Here is a 27,263-nt window from a genome sequence, read left to right on the forward strand (position 1 = left end):
AAACCACACGATAATATCTTTCGTAAATAATTACTTTTAGATACGGATACCAAATCAAAATTGTAAATACGTTTTATTCCAGACCAATGACTATATCGTAAATCCTTAAAACAAGACGCTTGTGACAATCTAAATACGACCTTCTTTTTTACTTGCAATTCCTGATATCAAAACCGTTCCATAAACATTCGTCGCATGTTCTAATCTTTGTTTACTCTTACTGAAGTGAAGGAACTATGCTACTCAGGCAACAAAATAACACATGATGGTCGGAGCAAGAACGACATAAGAAGCAGACTAGGAATGGCATAAAGGGCATACCTTGCCAAGAAACGTCTACTAGTATCAAACTTAAATTTGAGGAAGAAATTTCTGAGAGTGTGCTTTCGGAGCACAGCATTTTATAGTAGTGAAACATAGACTCTGAGAAAAGAAGAGAATCGAAGCATTTGAGATGCGCTGTAACAGAAGAATGTTGAAAATTAGGTGAGGAGGTTCTTCGGAGAATCGACGAGGAAAGGAATATTAGAGAACACTGACCAGAAGAAGGGACGGTACGGTGGGACATCTGTTAAGACATCAGTGAATAGCTCGCATAGCACTAGAGGAAGCTGTACAGGATAAAAACTGTAGAGGAAGACTGAAATTGGAACACATTCAGCACGTAATTGCGGACGTAGCTTTCAGGTGCTACTCTGAGATTAAGAGGCGAGATATTCGTGGGGAGCCGCAGTAATGCAGCCAGAAGACTAACGACTCGAAAAAGGTCGTTATTCTACTTTCTAGTAGTCTTGGTCAATGTATTTGCTTTATTTATCTCTCAGTTATATTCTGTGATAGGTATACTATTCCGTTCGACAAGTTTTTTAAGTCTTATTTACGTGCACCCAGAAGGACTATATCGTCTGCGAACCATGTTATTTCAAATTTTGGTCATCTTTCGACAACTTCTGTCCCGTGTAGAACGTGGAACCTGTGGTTGTTGTGTCGGAAATCAGTAGGAGACAAAAAGGCAACATCACAAATTTAATTCCAATTCGAAGACATCGTCTAATGGTCAGATTGGTTACATTGACTGCTTTCCAAAAGACAAGAAATTTAGTCTCGAATCTTGACCCGGCAACGTTCATATTTGTCACGACATTTCACTGGATACTCACTATATCCGGCTGTCAGACGTCAGACGTCGCCACTGTACCGCTGCACGCAGCCAGATACATTTAACATCTGGCCGTTTGCAAGGAAATTCCCGACAATGCTTGTGCCTGGTTACGGAAACATGTTAAAGTAAAGGAGATTTTTATCTACATCTACACATCTACATTTATACTCCGCAAGCCACCCAACGGTGTGTGGCGGAGGGCACTTTACGTGCCACTGTCATTACCTCACTTTTCTGTTCCAGTAGCGTATGGTTCACGGGAAGAACGACTGTGTGAAAGCCTCCGCGCGCGCTCGAATCTCTAATTTTACATTCGTGATCTCCTCGGGAGGCATAAGTAGGGGGAAGCAATATATTCGATACCTCATCCAGAAACGCACCCTCTCAAAATCTGGCGAGCAAGCTACACCGCGATGCAGAGCGCCTCTCTTGCAGAGTCTGCCACTTGAGTTTGCTAAACATCTCCGTAACGCTATCACGCTTACCAAATACCCCTGTGACGAAACGCGCCGCTCTTCTTTGGATCTTCTCTATCTCCTCAGTCAACCCGATCTGGTACGGATCCCACACTGATGAGCAATACTCAAGTATAGGTCGAACGAGTGTTTTGTACGCCACCTCCTTTGTTAATGGATTACATTTTCTAAGGACTCTCCCGATGAATCTGAACCTGGTACCCGCCTTACCAACAATTAATTTTATATGATCATTCCACTTCAGATCGTTCCTCACGCATACTCCCAGATATTTTACAGAAGTATTCGCAATACATTACATTTATCTATGTTATGTATGCGACTTGTGGCTGCTTGACAGTCTTGTTTTCTACGGCCGTTGTTCCCCCCTGCAGCCCTGTCTGAGCTTGCTACGTATTGCTATGTTTTTGCTCTTTCCGACAGAGCTGCATGTAGCGTTATTTTCCGATGGTTGTGACGGAATACAAATGCGGCGTCTAACCGCCTGTCCGTTGCTTGTGTTTGCAGGAAGAACCTGACGTCACTGGAGCGCTTCCACCGGCGCATCTCGCAGCACGAACTGTACCGCGCGGGGGACCCCGTGATCGAAGACGTACTGCGCGACCTCGCCACGCAGCGCATCGTGCACGTCAGTGAGTACCGCCCAACACGCATCCACTGAGCCCGGTCCTCTCTGCAATTATTATCTCACTGTGATGGTGACCCTCACTCTCTCAGTCGATTAGTAGTCATCACAAACCAGCTCATTGTGACGGCAACTATCACTGTCTTACTCCATTAATCATTATCACAAATAAGCATTTTAAGTACCGTAATTATTAAGCTGTAAACTAAAACTTCTCCCAAGCTTTATAACTATTAGATAAAACGTATTCGAACAGTTATTAGTGGAAATCAATATCGGGTGTTTTAAAGTGGCTTAGTTATTCATAGCGCCACCCCACAAATTTTATTCAAATTTTTGTGCTCTAGTAGATCCGCCACGTCTATTAACACAATGAGTGCGTAACTGTGAATGTAGGAAGTCGTTTCTGAAAGTATTTGTATGGAGTGTAGCCATGTATGGAAGTGGAACATGGACGATAGATAGTTTGGACAAGAAGAGAATAGAAGCTTTCGAAATGTGGTGCTACAGAAGAATGCTGAAGATTAGATGTGTAGATCACATAACTAATGAGGAGGTATCGAATAGAATTGGGGAGAAGAGGAGTTTGTGGCACAACTTGACAAGAAGAAGGGACCGGTTGGTAGGACATGTTCTGAGGCATCAAGGGATCACAAATTTAGCATTGGAGGGCAGCGTGGAGGGTAAAAATCGTAGAGGGAGACCAAGAGATGAATACACTAAGCAGATTCAGAAGGATGTAGGTTGCAGTAGGTACTGGGAGATGAAGAACCCTGAACAGGATAGAGTAGCATGGAGAGCTGCATCAAACCAGTCTCAGGACTGAAGACCACAACAACAACAACAACAACAACAACTGAGACGTTCCTTTCATAATTCGTATTATTGCTCGCAAAATGCATGTGTAATTCCATATATTGCCTACAGTCAAGTTTGGAATGGAATTAGCTGCACTAAATCTATTTGCAGTTGCGAATATGGACAACCATTAGCTGTGGAATGGAATGACGACAATGAAAATCCTTGTCGGACCGGGACTCGAAACCGGAATTCCCACTTATCGTGACAAGTCGGTCTTACCATTAGAGTATCCGAGCACGACTCATTGCCAGACCCAAACTTCCATATGTAGTCATCCATGTGTCTGCAACCTGTACTCGTACATACGTTATGCATATTCCCGTTCAGGAGAGACATTTGCTTGATTGTTGATTGCACGGAGTCGGCGGATAAATACAATTTTGCAGTGCCTGTGTTATTCCGAATTACCATGCAATGTTCTTTTGAACATGCAAGCATGGCACTGCAACATCGTATTTATCCGCCGACGCCGGGCAAGCAACTTTTAAGAAGAATGTCTCGGCTTGATAAGAATATACATGATGGATGTACCAGTACAGGTTGTAGACAAGTGCCGGGCGATGTGGCTGAGCGGTTCTAGGCGCTTCAGTCTGGAACCGTACGACCGCTACGGTCGCAGGTTCGAATCCTGCCTCGGGCATGGATGTGTGTGATGTCCTTAGGTTAGTTAGTTTTAAGTAGTTCTAAGTTCTAGGGGCCTGATGACCTCAGAAGTTAAGTCCTATAGTGCTCAGAGCCATTTGAACCATTTTTGAGCTGTGGGCTACTGCCTGCGGTAAATACTCAACATTGAATGCTTTTGGTGCTGGCACGTTTTAAAATCTCTCACATGTAAAAGAGTTGATCCTCAGTAGATCTTTCACACTTACCAATCAGATTACATCGTACGATTGCGGCGCCGAAAGTACCTGGATCTGCTGGAACAACAGCACCATTGTCCATCTCATGTGTCATCATCAGTACGACCTGTGTCACCGTCAGTCACTAGCTACTTTGTGAATTCGGACACAACAGAACAGTATACATTAAAATTTCATGACATCCCGTCTCACCAAGGCATTCAGGTGCAATCGGGCTATCATAATTACAGTTAGCGAGTCCGAAATGTATTGTTTAGCTTTTTGATGAAATCATTAGTAATCTAAAAAGCTAATAGTCCAAAGTTCTTCTATTAGTGGGCTGGTCACTTACTACACTAAAATAAAACCATTCCCATGCAAACATCCACATACCAGAGCATTACATTAAACAGAGTGGCGAAAAATCATGGGATTTGTTGCCGTACATGGATGTGTTCCCCGTACGACCCACAGATGTGGCAGCGACATGTGGAGTAGAGCTTGAGTAGTCTCTTGTAGACGCATGTGTAGTGAACATACTTGCACATCACGAGTTAATCAACTTTGGGATTATATTCGGTGCAAGACGTATGGGTCACAACATACAAGAGACCAATAATCCCACATACGTTCTTTAAAGAATCGAACTCTCATGTATAGATGATGATTAAAAAGTCTCCATTTGAGGGCGTTGCTATGGGCTATACGCAACGTAGCCCGACTCCGATGGATTATATGAACACCGACATATAGGAAAGGGATCAGTCTGGCATTCATGTCTTTCCAATGTAGATGCGATAAATGCAGCAAGGTGGACTACTAGAACGGCGACATTATTACCAAATGCTTCCAAACAGGACCAAAGCGCTGTTATACTTTTCTTAGTTACCAAGGGACAAAAGCTGGCAGATATCCATTGAAGAATTAAGGATATGTGTGGGGCAGAATGACTATCGAAAAACTCCATTGTGGAATGGTAAATTTTTGAAATTTGTAGTAAGCTCCTATGGAACCAAACTGCTGTGGTCATCGGTCCCTAGGCTTACACACTACTAAATATAACTAATTACTACACACACACACACACACACACACACACACACACACACACACACACACACACACACGCCCAAGGGGGGATTCGAGCATCTGACAGGGGGCGGGAGGGAGCCGCTCAAACCATGGCAAGCCATCTAAGACTGCCCGGCTACCCCACACGGCCCTGTGGAATGGTGCGCCAAGTTCCTTGCTGGTCGCAATTCGACACAAGACGCTGCTCGATGTGAGAGACCACCAGGAGCTACGCCAAGCACCGCCCCCCCCCCCCCCCCAGTCCTGACTCCCTGTCTGACTGTCACGCCTTTGGTCCCTTAAAAACGCCTTGAAGGACCAACAATTCCTATTGCGACAGGCAGTTACTTACTTCTTCATGCAGCAGTGTACGGTGTTGCACTGAACAGTTATCTTTTACGTGGTGTGTCGTTAGGATGATTGTAGCAATGCTCACGACGATTTTGCCTGATTGTCATACCGATTTTGGGCTGTCGGCCTTCGAACAGAAACGTTTTGGTCGCCCCTTGTATAAAACAGGTAGTTTTTCGTTCATCTCTATGATGACGTTTCTTCTTAACTATGCCTTGTACAGTGATACAATATTGTAGGTAAATTCAATAGTAAATGTGGTTACTATCTGCAAAAGAGTTGTGAATGGGATTATAAGTTAAAAGGTGTTACCTGATGCTGAAGTTCTACTATGTGAACAGCGAACATGTAATAAGCAAAGAATTTTTTTTTCCTTTCATTTCTTTTTTTGGTTTTTCAGAGAGAAAAATACCAAAAAGGTTTGGAGTTTTGAGTAAAGTTTTTTAGTACTCTCTAAATGCTCTCACATTGAAATACAGGTTGAATATAGTCTGGATAATTTGCGCGCCTTGAGTTACCCTGCCTCTAGACACATATATGATTTCTAACTTTAATACTTGACTTATTGTATTATACCTTTAACATAAGAGCCGGCCGGTGTGGCCGAGCGGTTCTAGGCGCTACAGTCTGGAACTGCGCGACCGGAACGGTCGCAGGTTCGAATTCTGCCTCGGGCATGGATGTGTGTGATGTCCTTAGGTTAGTTAGGTTTAAGTAGTTCTAAGTTCTAGGGGACTGATGACCTCAGCAGTTAAGTCCCATAGCGCTCAGAGCCATTTTTTAACATAAGATTACATCTCTTAATGAGTGGATTATATCAGTATTTTAAGTTTTTAAATTCAGTCAATAATTGTATGAAGTATTGGGAACTGAATTTTCGTTACTCTGGAAGCCGTTAGATAGATAACCTGCAACTGACAACCGACCATTCACCCGCGAACTATTTCGTCATGAAGTATGCCAGGAGAAGTTGAAGAATCACAACCTGGAACTTGTCCTCGGGAAACAAGGTCACCATTTTAGTCATTTAGTTATACAGAGTAATTAATTTTCGAGCGACTGCAGATGGAGCCACAACTTGACGCTGGGGCTATGATGCTGGCGAAAATGTCGGAAATTTAGGCGGAAGTGAATGAAAAGTTTACTTCAGGCTGAGGTGACTTTACCTTCCGGATGTAGACCTCCAGCGGTTGAAACAGTTTCGTCTGTGAACCTTTGTCAGCGCTGTGTAGCACAAATGTTTTCGACAAGAATGAAGGTGAAGCAATGAATTAAGACTTATGCCACAGCCAGGACTTTAACCCAGGTTCTTCACTTACTGTGTAGACGTGCCAACCACTACACCACTGGGGGACTGATGACCTTCGCTGTTTAGTCCCCCTTAAACATCCCAACAACCACCACCACCACTACACCACTATAGCATTTTGGGTACCATACCTGTACGAGTAGCCCATTGCCCTCCTTGTCATAAACTTCAATTCACACCTTCCCCATTAGATGCAAAACTGGGGTGCTATTCTAGTGGCGTAGAAACTCTGCAATACTGACGATTTAAAAAAGGGGAAAAATGGGCTGAAGGCGTGAACTGAAGCTTGTGTTAGGGAGGCCAATGGACTATAGTAGTCCATGTAGAGGTGGTAGCTACAATGCTACAGCAGTGTAGTGGTTAGCATATCTTCCTAATAAACAAGAGACCCCAGTTCAAGCCGGTACAGTAGCTCAGCATGTTCAGTCCGAGAGCTGGTTGTCCTCTGTAATAAAAAAAAAATCTGAGTGAAATGTTCAACGATCAACTAGAACGGGTGTCATATGATCCGTCCCGACCAGCTGCAGTGAACAGTAACAAAAAACAAACAAGCAGCGACCCTGGCATAGATTTTAATTCATTGCTTCGGCTTGTCTTTTTGAGACTCATACGTCTCCAGGAAAATACAATTTCATCACAACAGAGGATTTCATTGGCAGCAGAGTGATCATGGCGGGCAAGTTGGACTTACGAGGCGTATTCCGAAAGTAAGGTCCGATCGGTCGCGAAATGGAAAACACAATGAAAATCAAAAGTGTTTTATTTGCAATAGTTAGCCATACCTTCCAGCAACGTCTGTACATAGTCGCCGCTCCGTCTGAGACAACTGTCGTAGTGTTGTATCAACTTTCTGATACTCTTGTCATAGAAGGCAGCCGCCTGCACTTTTCACCGATATTCTACGCTGACCTGCAGTTCGTTGTCTGTGGCAAAACATTGATTTCTTAGCCAGAGATTCATGGCAGCAGAGATGAAAATCAGAGGGAGCAAAGTCCAGGCTGTATGGAAGGCGAACAAACACTGCCCACCGAAAACACTGCAGAGGCATCCTCATAGCCCCTACAGAGTGCGGCCAAGAACTGTCATGAAGAAAATGCGTGACAGTTATGTTGTGTGGGCTGCATCAAATCAGGCGAAATCTCTCAGGGGCACCCATACTTGGCGGGAGACTCTTTTCTAGGCATCTTTACGTGCTCACTGTGCGCTCAGACCTGAAAAGACAGACGTAACGCGATCAACGGGCGTACTAGAGACAATGTTTAACACACTTAGACAAAGCTTTATCAGTTTCTCACTGTGTTTCCATTTCGCTACCAATCGGACCTTACTTTCGGAATACGCCACGTATTTATGTTTTTGAGTCACCTCACAAAGTACATAACGAGCAAAGAGAGTGAATACTTTTCCTTCCATAATTTCCAAGAAATCCTGGTACCAAACCACCTTCGAAAACCAAAAAATATGTGATATATTCATACTCGTGCAGAACTTGCAATTTTAACAATACATAATCAATAACTCAACTCATGCATACACCTACAGCTTTCCATGTTCATTTATGTCAACCTTTTATACTCTTAACTTTTTCACGCTTTTATTCACATCACAACGATTTCGTTCCGTTATTTTTGCAGTAACTGTTTTTTTATAGCGGCATGTTTCCCCAACCAAAAGCTCAATTCATGAGCTTTTCAGGTTCATCTATATCTGCCACATACTTTAGTAACTCATTCGCTCTTGGTAAATTTTTAATCCTGATTGTTTATCTGTAACTTTTTTGACCTATATTACACGTATAATGCCAAAGTATGAACACTCATAGATCTTGCAAAGTTCATTTGCAACTATTATCTGTTGTTGTAAACAGAGAGAGAGAGAGAGAGAGAGAGAGAGAGAGAGAGAGAGATGCGGCTAAAAAGTATTCTAAAACATAACGATCGTTTCGTTTCGCACGCATTTCGTTAATTTGTACCTAAATTTCCGTTATTTTCCGCAGCATCGTGCCCCGGATTTTAGCTGCACATGTTCCAGAAAATAATGTTTCTGTAATAAGTCCATCTGATGAAGAGTCTGCAGCAGCTCGACAGCTAGTTAATGGTGCAATAAATCGTATTAAATTCGAAAAGCGACTGGATGAATATCACACCGATATCAAGGACGAAGTAAATCGCGGTTGCAATTCGTCATATGTAAGTGATTTAATGAATCAATAGCGTAATGTTCAAGATGGGTCACGCATAAGAATGTCAGAAGCAAAAAGCAAACAGTAGCATTTGAATCACCATATAAAGTGTCTTTCTATACCTTGCAGCGAAATCAGATCTACACTTTGAGTTTACTAGAGGTCCCAACGCATGTAAATTTAAGACATTTATTACTGCTGAAGATTTGAAGTTTCTTCTTTGTAGTCATTGAACGTTAGATTCTGATCTTAAACAATATTGGTCCCCAGTAGTAGTGTGCTGAGCAATCAAAATACACAGATTGTGATCCTAAAATATTTCTACGATACAATCATTATTTTTTGTGTTCTATCAGTGCAATTATTCCACTGGGTAGTTCCTACCATAGCAAACGCGGTTCCACTCAACCAGAATTCGAACCCAGTATCGTAAAGGCCACGGCCCTTGCTCGATACTAGAGATATTCCTGAACTGGAGTGTGTGGCAGTGTAGGAGGAAAGTACGTAGACACAGGGGAAACTACGTATAATAACAGTGTTTGCTCACACCGCAACTTCAAATGGAGGATGCTAATACAAGGCAACGTATTATTTTCTCTCTCTGGACAAATAAGAATTTGAAGAGTGTATCGCTGTTCGGCGACCAGGAAACGCGCATCGCGTCCGTTGTTATTACAGGCAAAGGAAAAAAATATATAGCCAGCACGATAAAAGGAGCGGGATCAGTTATTTAACTTCCGAATGGGCAGTAAAACCGCCCGAATTAAAAGCGCAGATAGCGTCACAAAAATGTGTATACCCGCTCCGAACAGCCCAATAGCTTCCCCCTTGTTTACAACGCAGCATGTCACAGAGCCGCGTTTCGCTCCAAACACTGGCGCAGTACTTGGATTCACCATTGTATTGTCCAGCCAACTGTACACTGTGAAATTACACCCTCTTTCCCCTCTGTCTCTCTCTCTTCCTCTCCCTCTCAGCACCCCACGGTCTTCCATTCCCTGTCTTCAATTTAGCTTTCCCGTAGACCAGGATGACTCAGCCTTTCTAGTCTTGAGATCAGCTACACGCATCTTAGTCCATTTAGAAACCTACTGAGTTAAAAATTCGAAAAATTCGCAAAGGCAACTTTGATTCCGTAGGGAACTGTTGTGCGCAGCGACCGTAGACTATATGGGAGCACAGACACCGAGTAATCAGTCGCAGTCCCATTATTTTTTTATTATTCTAGCATATCTAGATTTCTGGTGGTCTAATCACCAATGTCTCGTCATTTTTTAATATCTTACTCATATTGTGAAGTTTTTTCTTTTGTCACCATATCTTCGAATTTTTTACGTTACTTTTTAGCTGCTTGACAGTACCATGCAATAATGTAACGAAGGACTATCGTCCAGAGTTTGCTTGACGATTGCTTTCCGATGTGAGCTTAATTGTATGATCTTCTGAGGATGGCAAATGAAACTGCCGAAACAAGTCAAGAGGTTAAATTAATAAAAATTTGTGCAAGTGACGATTGAATATTTTTATGTTTATAACGTGCTTCGCAGTTGCTGATAGACAGCTATGAATAAAATTAACCATTTCAATTACATAAAAAACATAGAAGGTAATTTTCTCTCCATCAAAAGTTGTAGGCCGACTACTCAATTTTCAAGATATTACACATGTTATAAAAATTAAAATATGCACCATCATAAACGTTGAAGAAAGTTTAATGAGGTACTAGGCTTTGCATATCATTGATATGTTTATCATAATCGGCGGCCGGGGTGGCCGAGTGGTTCTAGGCGCTACAGTCTGAAACCCCGCGACCGCTACGGTCGCAGGTTCGAATCCTGCCTCGGGCATGGATGTATGTGACATCCTTAGGTTGGTTAGGTTTAAGTAGTTCTAAGTTCTAGGGGACTGATGATCTCAGCAGTTAAGTCCCATAGTGCTCAGAGCCATTTGAACCATTTGTTTATCATAACCGTGGGTAACCATACACTGTCTGGAAGACGAGGATCAGTTTATTTCTACACTTAGATTTCGTTATCTTCATCGCTGAAAACGGTGCCTCATATAGATATCCTCATCCAAAAAATGACAAAACATAGGACTCTACTTTTACACTGTTAGGGTAGATTTTTACTCTCACTAATTTGCAAAAGTCATGTTCATTGTATTATAACTGTAAGAAAATGTCGTTTTGAAATCGAATTATTTCCTTTTCAAGTGCAGTCGAACTACAAGAAAAAAGAGTACTCATTTTACTTGAAATATATTCCCCATTCACTTTTTTTGGGAAAAATTGAGCTATGAAAGCTAGAATAGGTTTCATTGCCTACAAATCAGACACTGCCTTCAGTGCTGTCAGCTTGGAAGTATACTTCTTTGCAGCTTCTTCATCCAGTAATATTTGTTGGTCTGACAGCTCTGACTGTATTTGAGGAAAATGTTCTACATTTAATTTCTGTAAGTAGGCTATCCCAAGGTCAAGACCCGCAGCAAACCCTGAGCGCTCTCCCCACTCAGCGAAACCGCCGCCCACAACGCCCGAAGTTACAGTTCGCTAGTAGCAGCCTCAGCGTCGAGGAGGAAAGACTGTTGCTTGTCGCGAGCGTTAAAGGCGGTGAAATGCAGATGGAGTGCAGACGAAGGAGGTGGAGACAGTCCTGTCAGATTTACCGCCTACAAATACCGTGCGAAATACTCATTGTGAACAAACTTATTTTCCAAAAGAGCTCATTTAAAAAGATATCGCACAAAGATTTTGAAAGATGGACTCATAATCCAGTGGCAAACGACCGGTCGATCGCAATCAATGGGTTGAGCACCCCTGCCTTAGACGGAACCAAAGTCTCTCTGCTTCAGCAGCATTAGTCAAGCTGTTCGCTGCGAATGCTGCATAAACCATTTCCTATCGTACAGAAGCTGTGCCGTTTTATCTGGTTTCCTAGAACGCAGGGCAACCATAAGGGTGGCCTCATATAAGGGATGAATATGCTTGCGAGCAATTTGCTCGAAAAGGGCTCATGAGCCACTCGGGGAAAAAGTTCATGTAGAGCCGCAACTGAGCAGTCTGTGATCCACATCACTCGCGAATTCTTATACATTCACTGATGAGGCAGAACATGACTGAATACCGTCTGGAAGCGTTACGGATATTTGGCGTAGCGATGGAAGTGGACAAGAAGAGCAGAGACAAATGGGGGATTTTAATGGGAAGTTCCGCTGTTCTCATTTCAAAAATGGTTCAAATGGCTCTGAGCACTAAATGGTTGGCTCTGAGCACTATGCGACTTAACTTCTGAGGTCATCAGTCCCCTAGAACTTAGAACTAATTAAACCTAACTAACCCAAGGACATCACACACATCCATGCCCGAGGCAGGATTCGAACCTGCGACCGTAGCGGTCGCTCGGCTCCAGACTGTAGCGCCTAGAACCGCACGGCTACTCCGGCCGGCGGCTGTTCTCATTTCTGCTACTTCTCATTACTTTCTCAGTCCATACTCATTTCCTGTTACTGAGTTCATTCCGTTCAACACATTCTGTAAATCCTCTTCAGTTTGACTAAGAACAGCAATGGCATCAGTGAATCTTATCGTTGATATCCTTTCACCAAATATTTTAATTTCTCTCTTGATCCTTGATTTTTGCCATTTCCTCTTCAATATCTAGAGTGATCAGTGGGGGATATAAGGCTACATCCACATCTTACACTAATCCGATCACTTCGCTTTTCGTCTTCCAGTCTTCTTGAACCCTCTTGGTTCTTGTTCATACATGAGCGGCTCAGGGGAAAAGTTCACGTAGAGCCTCACCTGAGCAAACTTTGAGCCACAACAATCGCGAATGTGTATACATGAACTGATGAGCCAAGACGTGACTGAACGCCTGTACATCGTCACGTAACAGATCCTGTATTTTCTTCCCCAGTCTTCTGCATATTGTCAGCAAATTAAATACATGAGCCGTTACGCTCATTCCCTACAGCCCACTCCTATTTTGCTCAGAATTTCTAACACGCTACACCATCTTATATTCTCGAACACTTTTACAAAATCCAATGAACGTGTCTTGGTTTACCTTAAATCTTGCTTCCATTATCGATTGCTTCGTCAGAACTGCGTCTCTGGCCCCTTATCTCTCCTAAAGCCAAACTGAGCGTCGTCTAATAGAACATCTTTTTTCGTCACCATTCTTTTGTGTATTACTCTTGTTAGTAATTTGGATGCATGGGCCTCAGCAGCCGTTAAACAGATTGTGCGATGGTTCTCTGACTTACCTGCTCTTTCTGTCTTCAAGATTGTGTGGATGATGTTTTTCGGAAAGTTTGATGGACGTTAAATGCATAAGTATTGAGAAGCTGTTCTCGTTCAAGACTACCAACCAAGTGCCTCTCTCATTGCAGCTTTTCTCAGCGTATGTATTCGGACCTTTACGACTACAGCGTCGATAGCCCTTGGACTCAACTGCAGAAAGACTTTCCACAACGATGCCTGGGGAAGAGGACACGATAGTGAATATTGTGGAACTGCCTCCCCCATCGCATGAGATCGTTCCCGCATGCGACATCTGATGGGCCTGAATTTCCTGACTGAGCGGTTTTTCCATATTTCATCAGACCGCAAAAATCTCCCGCCTTATCGGTGTGGGCGTGACAGACAGGAACGATACGAATAGCGTTTTACCGTTGAAACTGCCCGTTCCTAAAAGATGACTTATATAGGCGAACCTGCACTGCGATGTTACTTCGCTTAGTCGCCCTTCTTCCTTTTTGGATAGAAGGGTAACGTTTGACCTCTTCGCGCCGTGTTAAGTCACCGTCCGACGCAAGCATTGCTCCTTGGCTGACACTCAGTTCTACAAATTTCATGAGCTTCCATCACTATCGTTGAAGGAGAATTTCACTGATGGGTCCATAGTTATTAAGTGGTGGTTTTTGTAATTACCTAACACTGTCAAAAGGAGAATGATCTCTTTATCATTGTAAAAAAAGATTCCAAAATAGAAGTTTTACGACCCAGATCGCAGTCGGTACATGTCTTGATTACTGGTTTCAGTAAAGTTATGCTGCCATCTTCAGATCTGTGAGTGTTATAAATATCAGGGGCGTCAGTAAGAAATGCAACACATTTTTGCTAGGCCAATTTCCGTTGATAAAATGCGTAATTTGTTGTGGGACATCGTGGAATATTCCCACTTCAGCCCCTATAGTTTCGTAAAGTTCTGACATAGCCTTCAAAATGACGTCTGTAACGAAGGCGCGTTCCAGGCAGAGAGCTATCACTGAGTTTATTTCGGCGGAAAACCAATCGCAGATACATTCATAGGCACTTTCAGAATTTCTACGGAGACGAGGGAGTCAACAAAAGCACGTTGAGTCGTTGAGCGAGGCGTCTGTCATCATCGCAGCAACGTCGCGCAAACAAATGGTTCAAATGGCTCTGAGCACTATGGGACTTAACATCTGAGGTCATCAGTTCCCTAGAACTTAGAACTACTTAAACCTAACTAACCTAAGCACATCACACACATTCATGCCCGAGGCAGGATTCGAACCTGCGACCGTAGCAGCAGCGCGGTTCCAGACTGAAGCGCCTAACCGCTCGGTCACAGCGGCCGGCTTAATTATGTTAACAGCTTTAACATATTTTTTAAGGATCTTTTGACATTGGCGAACATTGGTCTGTTGGTACTATTACTATCTGGCGGCATCTGACCATTGATAAGCATAGCTCTGTGCGTAGTGTCAATACTCCTCATACTGTGCTGCCATCATCCCTAAGATTTTGTAACTGTACGACGTCATGTGTTTTAACATGCTCTAAAAAAATGGCTCTGAGCACTATGGGCCTTAACTTCTGAGGTCATCAGTCCCCTAGAACTTAGAACTACGTAAACCTAACTAACCTAAGGATGTCACACACATCCATGCCCGAGGCAGGATTCGAACCTGCGACCGTAGCGATCACATGGTTCCAAACTGCAGCGCCTAGAACCGCTCGACCACTCCGGCCGGCTAACATGCTTTACTTTTGTATTATACACAAAAAGGGGATATGTACGCAATGCTGTCTTGTATTTTATCAATTGTATTATCTTGATTCTCGCACTTCTTCTCAAACATAACGAAAAGTAAATTATTTTCACTCAATATTTTTCGATTAGTAAGACCGAAAAGATATTACTGCATGCTGTATAATGTTGCAATAATTTTTAGGCTTCTTGTTGACGTAAAAAAGTTGGTTTACTTTGTATATAGCTTAATGTAATGTCCACAGCTCGTAGCCTAGTGACTAGCGTTGCTGCCTCTTGATCACAGGGTCCCGAGTTCGATTCCCTGCAGGGTTGGGGACTTTTCTGCTCGCGCGGACTGGTTGTTTGTGTTGTCTTCATCACTTCATCATCATCATTCGTAACAGTGGCTAGATTGGACTATGTAAAAAACCAAACATTATCTTCATCCTTTTGTAATGTCCAGGAGACCTTCATAAATCAACATTGACTTCAGTGTACTTATTGTGCTTGAATAAAAGTGTTCTTTCTGTTCGCTTCATTGTATATTTCTTTCACTCTCCTTCTGAACTGTACTACACAGTACTGTAGCATTTCTTTCTGTGTATGGTCCAAGTTTCATCGAGTTATGTTACTCGGCAATGGCACATTATGCGAAAAGTTGCTACCGTCCTTAATTTTAGCACACGAATTTATATCGAAACTAGCACGCATCTGAATTTTTGGGATGTCAACAGTCATGTCTGCTCGATAAGGACTCCAAACGCTGAAACTGTAGCTTAGAATTAGTCACACTGGCGTCATGTGTGCCGTCTCCTTAATAGATACACCTCATTTTCCCAAAAGCCTTTCAAAAAATCTAAATTTGTCCATCGCCCAATTTCGTATCACTGCTTTGTATACACACAAATTGTTAGATGTGACATTCTCAAAACGTTCACCATTGATCTTGTAAACAGATATTATCGGATTCTTTCTCTTTGTTGCAGGCTTTATCTTACATTTATTTCCGTTTAAGGAGAGGTGCCTTCAGTAACAACCAGTGGAAGTTTTGTTCAACGCTTTCTACATTTCCTCGCGATCGTAGTCCTATTGTATCACACTTTTTCCTCTTTATTTTGCCACAAATTCGAAATTAGTTGGGTAATTACATCATAACTAATTCCCGTAGTACAACTCCCTTGGCGAAAGAAGTTACACACAACGCTGTTTAATATTGCCCCACGTAATTTACGTTTTATGCTGCACGGGATAACTGACCTATATTGAAATGTTTTAAGAAAATTAAATCAATAAAAAATTAGAAACTGTGATAAATGTGTGTGTTACTGATTGTGGATGCAAGGTAGCTGACTTGTGGTTTACACAATAAAGATAGTTTACATGACGCACCAATAATACGTCCGGTTGACAAACACGAATTCAACACTTTGTTTTATATTTTGTTTTAATCTCGTATGTGATACAACGATTTTGTAACGCAACGTACACAGAAATGTAAGTGGGTAGCACAAATTGCGGACTGTATTACCTCGTACAGGGCTATTACAAATGATTGAAACGATTTCACAAATTCACTGTAGCTCCATTCATTGACACATGGTCACGACACACTACAGAGACGTAGAAAAATTCATAAAGTTTTGTTCGGCTGAAGCCGCACTTCAGGTTTCTGCCGCCAGAGCGCTCGAGAGCGCAGTGAGACAAAATGTGTTTTATGCAATCTCACGGTTTAAAGTTTACGGCCCCTTTTTCTTCTGCGAAAAAAAATGTTACAGGACACGTGTATCTGGACATGCTGGAAAATTGGCTCATGCCACAACTGAAGACCGACAGCGCCGACTTCATCTTTCAACAGGATGGTGCTCCACCGCACTTCCATCATGTTGTTCGGCATTCCTTAAACAGGAGATTGGAAAACCGATGGATCGGTCGTGGTGGAGATCATGATCAGCAATTCATGTCATGGCTTCCACGCTCTCCCGACTTAACCCTATGCGATTTCTTTCCGTGGCGTTATGTGAAAGATTCAGTGTTTAAACCTCCTCTACCAAGAAACGTGCCAGAACTGCAAGCTCGCATCAGCGATGCTTTCGAACTCATCATTGATGGGGACATGCTGCGCTGAGTGTGGGAGGAACTTGATTATCGACTTGATGTCTGCCGAATCACTAAAGGGGCACATATCGAACATTTGTGAATGCCTAAAAAAACTTTTTGAGTTTTTGTATGTGTGTGCAAAGCATTGTGAAAATATCTCAAATAATAAAGTTATTGTAGAGCTGTGAAATCGCTTCAATCATTTGTAATAACCCTGTACTTTCGTTGGTGTTTCATCGCGGCGCTGTGGCCGAGCGGTTTTAGCAGCTTCAGTCCGGAACCGCGCTGCTGCTACGGTCGCAGGTTCGAATCCTGCCCCGGGCATGGATGTGTGTCATGTCTTTGGGTTAGTTACGTTTAAGTAGTTCTAAGCCTAGGGGACTGATGACCTCAGATGTTAAGTCCCGCAGTGCTTAGAGCCATTTGAACCATTTACTCGCGGAAAATCATCTGATAAAGATAACAGCACAGACACTGTTTTAATTTACTGTTATCAAAAATCAAACAATACGATAAACTTTGTAAAAGAGAGCTTGTTTCCATTTTGTCACTTCAATTGCGATAAGTACACTGAGGTGACAAAAGGCTTGAGATATCTCCTAATATAGCAATCTCATCAAGCAACTCGACATGGCATGAACTCAACACATTGTTGGCAGTCACCTGCAGAAATATTGAGCCATGTTCCCTCTATAGTCGTTCATAACTGCGAAAGTGTTGCTGGCGTAGGATTTTGTTCACCTCTTGATAACTCCCATAAATATTCGATGGGATTCATGCTGGATGACTTGGGTGAGCAAACTATTCGCTCGAATTGTCCTGAATGTTCTTCAAACCAAACGCAAGCAATTGTGGTCCGTCGTATGGCGCGCTGTCATTCACAAAAATTCCATCGTTGTTTGGGAACATGAAGTTCATTAATGTTTGCAAATCGCCTCCAAGTAGCCAGACATAACCATTTACAGCTAACGATCTGTTCAGTTGGACCAGAGGACCAAGACCATTCCATGTAAAAGCAGCCCACACCATTATGGAGACACCACCAGACTGCTGAGTGCCTTGTTGACAACTTGGGTCCATGGCTTCGTGGGTCTGTGCCACACTCGAATCCTACCATCACCTCTTACCAATTCAAATCGTGACTCACTTGACCAGGCCACAGTGTTCCAACCGACGTGGTCACGAGCCCGGGAGAGGCGCTGCAGCCGATGTCGTGCTGTCAGCAAAGGCACTCGCATATTTTGTTTTCTGCCATAGCTCATTAAAGCCAAATTTCGCCGCACTCTCCTAACGAATACATTCCTCGTACGTCCTACATTGATTTCTGCTGTTATTTCACGCAATGCTGCTTGTCTGTTGGCACTGGCACCTCTACGCAAACACCGCTGCTCTCGGTCGTTAAGTGAAGGCCGTCGGCTACTGCGTTGGCCGTGGTGAGAGGTAATGACTGAAATTTGGTATTCTCGGCACACTCTTGACACTGTGGATCTTGGAACGATTTCCGAAATGGGATGTCCCATGCGTCTTGCTCCAACTACTACCCCGCGCTCGAAGTTCATAATCATGTAGGAAACATTTCACATGAATCACTTAAGTACAAATGATAACTCCGCCAATGCACTGCCATTTTGTACCTTCTGTACGTGATACTATCCCCATCTGTACATGCGCATATTGCTATTCCATGACTTTTGCCATCTCAGGATACGCTAAATACAAAAATATCATGAAGGCAGAATAGTGGAATACTCCCATCCAAAGTTGTTGTTGTTGCGGTCTTCAGTCCAGAGACTGGTTTGATGCAGCTCTCCATGCTACTCTATACTGTGCAAGCTTCTTCATCTCCCAGTACCTACTGCAGCCTACATCCTTCTGAATCTGCTTAGTGTATTCATCACTTGGTCTCCCTCTACGATTTTTACCCTCCACACTGCCCTCCAGTACTAAATTAGTGACCCCTTGATGTCTCAGAACATGTCCTACCAAACGATCCCTTCTTCTAGTCAAGTTGTGCCACAAATTTCTCTTCTCTAGAATTCTGTTCAATACCTCCTCATTAGTTATGTGCTCTACGCATCTAATCTTCAGCATTCTTCTGAAGCACCACATTTCGAAAGCTTCTACTCTCTTCTTGTCTAAACTATTTATCGTTCAACTTACATTTCCATACATGGCTACACTCCATACAAACACTTTCAGAAATGACTTCCTGAATCTATACTCGATGTTAACAACTTTCTCTTCTTCAGAAACGCTTTCCTTGCCATTGCCAGTTTACATTTTATATCCTCCCTACTTCGAACATCATCAGTTATTTTTCTCCCCAAATAGCAAAACTCATTTACTACTTTAAGCGTCTCATTTTCTAATCTAATTCCTGCACTCAATTTGACCACATTCCGCTATCCTCGTTTTGCTTTTGTTGATGTTCATCTTATATCCTCCTTTCAAGACACTGTCCAGTCCGTTCAGCTGCTCTTCCAGGTCCTTTGCTGTCTGAGAGAATTACAATGTCATCGGCGAACCTCAAAGTTTTTATTTCTTCTCCATGGATTTTAATTCCTACTCCGAATTTTTCTTTTGTTTCCTTTACTACTTGCTCAATATACAGATTGAATAACATCGGGGATAGGCTTCAACCCTATCTCACTCCCTTCCCAACCACTCCCATCCAATATTGTTAGTAAATACAACTGAGCAATGTGGCGTTTTCTCAACTTGAGGTCAATAAAAAATTGCATTTCTAAGACAACACCCAAACGTCCGCATTTCATCAATAACATGATGAAGTAAAACGGCTGAAGTCCGTTCTAGAAGTCTGGTGCCAGAGTTCACCTCTGCCGGTAAATATTAAGTTCGAATCATGTATCCACAGCAAGACTTATATTATATAAACGCAGTTCACAATCAGAGCTCAAGATAACAACCATCGTACATATTTCTGCGTAGCTGCCAACTTACTTTTGGCAGTTACCTCCAAATACAGGTATTGTCGGTCTCGCCGACCTATCTCAACATCAAAGCAGACAGAATTGCCTTCTGGCAACTCTTAAAACAATCCACACCAGTTTAAGGCACGTGAGGTGACAAAAATAAGACATAAATATTTACTTCATAGTAGAACTAAGCTGCGTAATGGCTAGCACAATTTCAGTTTGTATTAGTTACAACGTAAAAGAGTTAAGTTAAGCGATTCCTTCCACAACTCGTTCAGCCATCTTAGCAAAATAAAATAAACGTACGAAATTTAAAACGACTGTGAAATGAAGTGTGCAATATCTCGCCGTAAAGGAATTTTTGTGTTGATTTCAAAACTGTGGTTAGATGTTCCGCGCCGGCCGAAGTGGCCGTGCGGTTAAAGGCGCTGCAGTCTGGAACCGCAAGACCGCTACGGTCACAGGTTCGAATCCTGCCTCGGGCATGGATGTTTGTGATGTCCTTAGGTTAGTTAGGTTTAACTAGTTCTAAGTTCTAGGGGACTAATGACCTCAGCAGTTGAGTCCCATAGTGCTCAGAGCCATTTGAACCATTTTTAGATGTTCCGCGTCAGTTATATTTCCGAATTTATGGTGATTATAATATTATAGTAGCATTTTATTAATATTAATTCACTTGATGCCTTTGGCTTACAGTTGTCTATGTCAAACATGACCTTTTGTCCTCATTACTAATTGAACGAAAGTTATTTTTGAAAACAACTGTTCAACTGAATTTCAGTATTGCATCGGAATTTCTTCTGTAAAAACTTTAGACAGTTTTTGAATTAGCCAAACGAGTATGGCCACCGTGAAACTTATTAACATATAATAATTCTTAGTAGTTACAGATCGTCAACCCATGGCAGCAAAATAAGGGGTGAGGAATTTAACTGGTTTCGGCATTCGAAATCTTAATTTCTTATTGGAAACGTGAAATACAATTTCAGGAAGATTGTATCATATCTGTGGACTCAGCAACGTTGTGCTTTCGTCATAAACATGTCTTACGAATGAGCAATTGAATTTGGGTAACATCATTTTAAGTTAGGTTCAAATGCCTCTGAGCACTATGGGACTTAACATCTTAGGTCATCAGTCCCCTAGAACTTAGAACTACTTAAACCTGACTAACCTAAGGACATCACACACATCCATGCCCGAGGCAGGATTCGAACCTGCGACCGTAGCAGTTGCGCGGTTCCGGACTGAAGCGCCTAGAACCGCTCGGCCACAGCGGCCGGCAGTTTAAGTTAGGAATGAAGAATCTGTTGCTAGGTGTCGCGATCGCGCCGGCCGCTGTGGCAGAGCGGTTCTAGGCGCTTCAGTCCGGAACAGTGCTGCTGCTACGGTCGCAGGTTCGAATCCTGCCTCGGGCATAGTTATGTGTGATGTCCTTAGGTTAGCTAGGTTTAAGTACGTCAAAGTCTAGGGGACTGATGACCTCAGATGTTAAGTCCCACAGTGCTTGGAGCCATTTGAACCATTTTTGTCGCGATCGACTGTGCATCAGTAATCGATAATCGATTATGAATTTCTGTCACAGTGCACAAGAGGCTTTAAGGAAAGATGGGTCACGTAAATACCTTTGTTATTCCACGTATTTCTGTCTGTTATGCTTTGATAACACTATCTAGTACCGGTTTGGAAAGGAGCAAGACAGATTTTCACCTTGCCTTGCATCTGTTTTCATTTCAAAAGATTCCCAGATTTCACTCCGGAACTTTACTTAGCGGGTAGCCTTTGTTAAATTATCTACAGCCACATTAGTTCCGAAACGTTTTGCCAAAGGCACGGCCGTTTTGGCCGGCGTCATTTCGCAGGAGTAAGGCCGTATTTTCAGCCGTGGGCTGGCGGTCGAGCGGCGGACGCATGACTCCGCGCGTGCACCTGCACTGCGCCGGAGTGCGGACAGAAAATTAATATCCGCAGTCGACGTTCACACATCGGCTGGCATTATTTGGGAGTCCGGGGCCGGCCGCACCTGCTATTGGATCGCTGCCCGATGACACCGAGCCAACGGCCGCACTCCAGCGCTGCACTTCACGCTGCCTTAAATCCAGCCCCAAATATCTCGCGGGGCGTAAATTTCCAACTGGTGGTGCGCTTGGCGCCGACAGGACAACAGGTCCCGCATGTAGGCTCATACCCAGTTTAAAAAGAGATAGGACTCGCATGAAGCACGGAAGACGGACTCGTCCCTCAAGACCATGCTCTAAAACACTGACAGGGAAAAAAATCACAGCACCAGAAAATAATTGTAGAGTAACAAAATTTTGGGAATATATTTCCTTAGGTAAAATGATTAACACTGCAAGATCACAGGTCAATGTAAGCGCGAGGTAAGCCACTGCAAATGTGAAATGCTGTTATATTATTAACCGATGTAACCACCAGAATGTTGACTGCAAGCATGCAAACGTGTTTGCACTGTGTTGTGCCGGTGCCAGATGTCGCTTGTCCCGCTTGGTCATCAATACAGGGACAGTTAATGCTGTTCGCGGATGACAATGGAGCTGTCTCCCGATGATGTCCCATATGTGCTCGACTGGAAACGGATCTGATGATCGAGAAGGATAAGGCTACATGTCGACACTCTGTAGAACATGTTCGAGTACAACAATGGTATGTGGACGAGCGTTATCCTGTTGAAAAACACCCCCTGGAATGCTGTTCGTAAATGGCAGTTCTACAGGTAGAAACATCAGACTGACATTCAAATTTGCAGTCGGAACGTGTGGGATAACCACGAGAGTGCTCCTGCTGTCATATGAAATCGCACCTCAGACCATAACTACAGGTGTACGTCCAGTGTGTCTAAGACGCAGGTAGGTTTATCTACATCTACATCTACATACATACTCCGCAATCCACCATAAGGTGCGTGGACGAGGGTACCTCGTAGCACAACTAGCATCTTCTCTCCCTGTCCCACTCCCAAACAGAACAAGGGAAAAATGACTGCCTATATGCCTCTGTACGAGCCCTAATCTCTCTTATCTTATCTTTGTGGTCTTTCCGCGAAATATAAGTTGGCGGCAGTAAAATTGTACTGCAGTCAGCCTCAAATGCTAGTTCTCTAAATTTCCTCAGTAGCGATTCACGAAAAGAACGCCTCCTTTCCTCTAGAGACTCCCACCCGAGTTCCTGAAGCATTTCCGTAACACTCGCGTGATGATCAAACCTACCAGTAACAAATCTGGCAGCCCGCCTCTAAATTGCTTCTATGTGCTCCGTCAATCCGACCTGATAGGATCCCAAACGCTCGAGCAGTACTCAAGAATAGGTCGTATTAGTGTTTCATAAGCGATCTCCTTTACAGATGAACTACATCTTCCCAAAATTCTACCAATGAACCGAAGACGACTATCCGCCTTCCCCACAACTGCCATTACATGCTTGTCCCACTTCATATCGCTCTGCAATGTTACGCCCAAACATTTAATCGACGTGACTGTGTCAAACGCTACAGTACTAAAGGAGTATTCAAACATTACAGGATTCTTTTTCCTATTCATCTGCATTAATTTACATTTATCTATATTTAGAGTTAGCTGCCATTCTTTACACCAATCACAAATCCTGTCCAAGTCATCCTGTATCCTCCTACAGTCACTCAACGACGACACCTTCCCGTACATCACAGCATCATCAGCAAGCAGCCGCACATTGCTATCTACCCTATCCAAAAGATCATTTATGTAGATAGAAAACAACAGCGGACGTACCACACTTCCCTGGGGCACTCCAGATGATACCCTCACCTCCGACGAACACTCGCCATCGAGGACAACGTACTGGGTTCTATTACTTAAGAAGTTGGTTGTAGATTCTCAACTAGTCTCCTTATAATCAACGCACGGCCATCACTGGCTCCGAGGTATAACCAGCTTTCACTAGAAAAAAAAGACACCTCCAACCTCCTGTAACGCCGGAAATGCATATCCTCCTATTTCCATCTATTGTACTACAAATTTTTTCCTTATTTTGTCACCTGAAGATATGACATTTCTGTCTCTTTATATATTGTAATTGTTTTACTGTTTATATATATATATATATATATATATATATATATATATATATATATATATATATAAACAGTAAAACAATTACAATATATAAAGAGACAGAAATGTCATATCTTCAGGTGACAAAATATTTATGCATTTATGGCGATGTATAATTGGTTTTTTTGTAAATATTATTTGTATTTTTACGTTGGGTCTTGCCTAGGGAAAACTATGCTATCGAACGAATAGGTAGTGTGGAGAACCTAAGTGTTTAGGATCTTTGGTAGTGGGAACTCTGCCGCGTGGAGCGCGGGCAGAGCAGGGGGGTCTGGCTGGAGGAGGGCAGTGGAGCAGGTGTGTTGTGTGACGCTCCCGCGAGTTGCCTCGCTTTCGGGGTTTGGCAGCATGTAATTGCGCTCGACTTGCTATGTTAGTTTCTGACATGATGTCGCGGACGGGAAGCGTTAGCTGCCACACATCAAGAGCCCGTTTAGGATGGAGACCGAGTCGAGAAGAAGGCGCGGCAACATGCAGCTTCTGCAACAGCGACGGCCGACAATGAGTGACTGTCGCCACCTCGTCGACCGACGACTTCAAACCTTCAATCAACCAACGGAAGACTGGAAGCACGTAAAGTCTTAGAACTGTATGGCAGACCTCAGCTTTTAAAATTGTTGCATCACAAAATTACAGCAACTTAGTATGAACCTTTGTTGCTCATTGTCCCAATTGCATTACCAAGCAGGGTCCCTTTCTTTTCCGAAATGAACCCGAGTGTCGTTGAAATTCAGACGCCAGCGTTGAAGTAATATCATTCCATTTCACTTTAATTTCAAAGTTCAGTTAATGTATTCATAGCTGGCTACAGTATTTAGATTACACAAGCACAAATTAAGAGTGCGAGTTTTGTTACCATATTTTAGCTTACCTGTGACTGCAGCTCGGCTTGGTATGTACTAAATGTTACTATTGTTAATTGTTCAGAATCATTTAATTCAAGTTCAAAGTTAAATCTCTTATTTCTAAATTGCGTAGATTCAAGTAGCTTTTGAAATGATTGTTGAGGTAACCCAAGACTAACCTTATTTTACAGAATTTCGTAGTGCTTCAGAAACAAATCTCACTATTAATTTCAGTCACTAAATTAACTTTCAATTTTCCGGTTTTATTAATTCTTTTGCTAAATTAAGTCAGAGAGTAGCGAAATTTATTACTTCTGACAAACTTTCAGTTTTCACACAACACGTGTCAACCTTCAGTTGCCACGCTTTTAGTGCTAATTATATGTGCAATAACCTTTCTTTTTCAGTTATTATAGTAGTTGTCCATAGGACTGGCGACCGTAATTTTCCCCAAATCTCAAATATCTAATTAACGCCAATTAATTGCTAACGTGACGACCGCACATTTACTTTCTTTATTAATTTTACCCTTTTCTCAAAATTAATTTCCACCAATTTCATTTGCATTTTTCCTTTCATTTAGATGTAATCCTTTCCTCCCTCTTTACCGACAGATTAACTTCGGTGACGATTGCTTTTCCCAAATTCCCATTAGGTACACGCAGTTTAATTTTTCATTGTCATTAAGGTCGATAAGTGAGGGGGAAGTCACACTCCCCTCCAATGAGCTCTGGCTTAACACCACTGAAGCCGCAAATGGCGGTGGTTTGTGGTCGGTGGAATGTACGCTATAGGGCTTCTGGCTCGCAGCTGTCCTGGAAGTGACACTTTTGCCAAATAGCCTCTGCAGATGCTGTACGATGCGCCAGAACCATGCCCCGAACACGACGGTCTTCCCTCTCGGTAGTGCCACGTGGCCGTCCGGAGCCCGGTCTTCTTGCTACCGTACATTCTCGTGATCACCGCTGCCAGCAATCGTATGCAGTGGCTTCATTCCCGCCCAGCCTTTCTGCATTATCACAAAGTAATATCAAGCTTATCGTAGACCTATAACACGACCACGCTGAAACTCAATGAGGTGCGACAAAGGCGCATTGGTCTTTTTAAAGACATTCTTGACTAACATTTGCTTCACAAAGGCAACTAACGCTCACGAACGTTGCAGCGTGTATTTAAGGCAAACCTGATTTGCATCCCCATAGTGGAGTTTCTAACGCCGCTATACGACTGCCGTGAATTTGAATAAATACACTACTGGCCATTAAAATTGCTACACCAAGAAGATGACGTGCTACAGACACGAAATTTAACCGACAGGAACAAGATGCTGTGATATCCAAATGATTAGCTTTTCAGAGCATTCACACAAGGTTGGCGCCGGTGGCGACACCTACAACGTCCTGACATTAGATGGTTACCAACCGATTTGTCATACACAAATAGCAGTTGACCTTCGTTGCCTGGTGAAACGTTGTAGTGATGCCTCGTGTAAGGAGGAGAAATGCGTACCATCACGTTTCCGACTTTGATAAAGGTCGGATTGTAGCCTATCGTGATTGCGGTAATCGTATCGCGACGTTGCTGTTAGCATTGGTCGAGATCCAATGACCGTTAGCAGAATATGGAATCGGTGGGTTCAGGAGGGTAATACGAAACGCCGTGCTGGATCCCAACGGCCTCGTATCACTAGCAGTCGAGATGACAGGCATCTTATCCGCATGGCTGTAACGGATCGTGCAGCCACGTCTCGATCCCTAAGTCAACAGACGTTTGCAAGACAACAACCATCTGCACGAACAGTTCGACGACGTTTGCAGCAGCACGGACTATCAGCTCGGAGACCATGGCTGCGGTTACCCTTGACGACGCATCACAGACAGGAGCGCCTGCGATGGTGTACTCAACGACGAACCTGGGTGCACGAATGGCGGAACGTCATTTCTTCGGATGAATCCAGGTTCTGTGTATAGCATCATGATGGTCGCATCCGTGTTTGGCGACATCGCGGTGAACGCACATTGGAAGCGTGTATTCGTCATCGCCGTACTGGGGTATCATCCGGCGTGATGGTATGGGGTGCCATTGGTTACACGTCTCGGTCACCTCTTGTTCGCAGTGACGGCACTTTGAACAGTGGACGTTACATTTCAGATGTGTTACGACCTGTGGCTCTACCCTTCATTCGATCCCTACATTTCAGCAGGATAATGCACGACCGCATTTTGCAGGTCCTGTACGGGCCTTTCTGGATACAGAAAATGTTCGACTGCTGCCCTGGCCTGCACATTCTCCAGATCTCTCACCAACTGAAAACGTCTGGTCAATGGTGGCTCGTCACAATACGCCAGTCACTACTCCTGATGAACTGTGGTATCGTGTTGAAGCTGCATGGGCA

The 27,263-nt window shown here is 43.2% G+C and overlaps 1 protein-coding gene across 1 annotated transcript in view; it reads left to right on the forward strand.

Moving 5' to 3' along the window:
* LOC126456532 (extracellular serine/threonine protein CG31145-like) overlaps positions 1–27,263 on the forward strand; it is a 312,135-nt gene that overhangs the window by 136,367 nt on the left and 148,505 nt on the right. Inside the window, exon 4 of the mRNA XM_050092282.1 lies at positions 2,146–2,270. Coding sequence (XP_049948239.1) covers positions 2,146–2,270 — 125 coding nt within the window. The remainder of the gene's footprint in view (positions 1–2,145; positions 2,271–27,263) is intronic.

The sequence above is a fragment of the Schistocerca serialis genome, chromosome 2 (genome assembly GCF_023864345.2).
Source record: "Schistocerca serialis cubense isolate TAMUIC-IGC-003099 chromosome 2, iqSchSeri2.2, whole genome shotgun sequence".
NCBI classification, from domain to species: Eukaryota; Metazoa; Arthropoda; class Insecta; order Orthoptera; family Acrididae; genus Schistocerca; species Schistocerca serialis.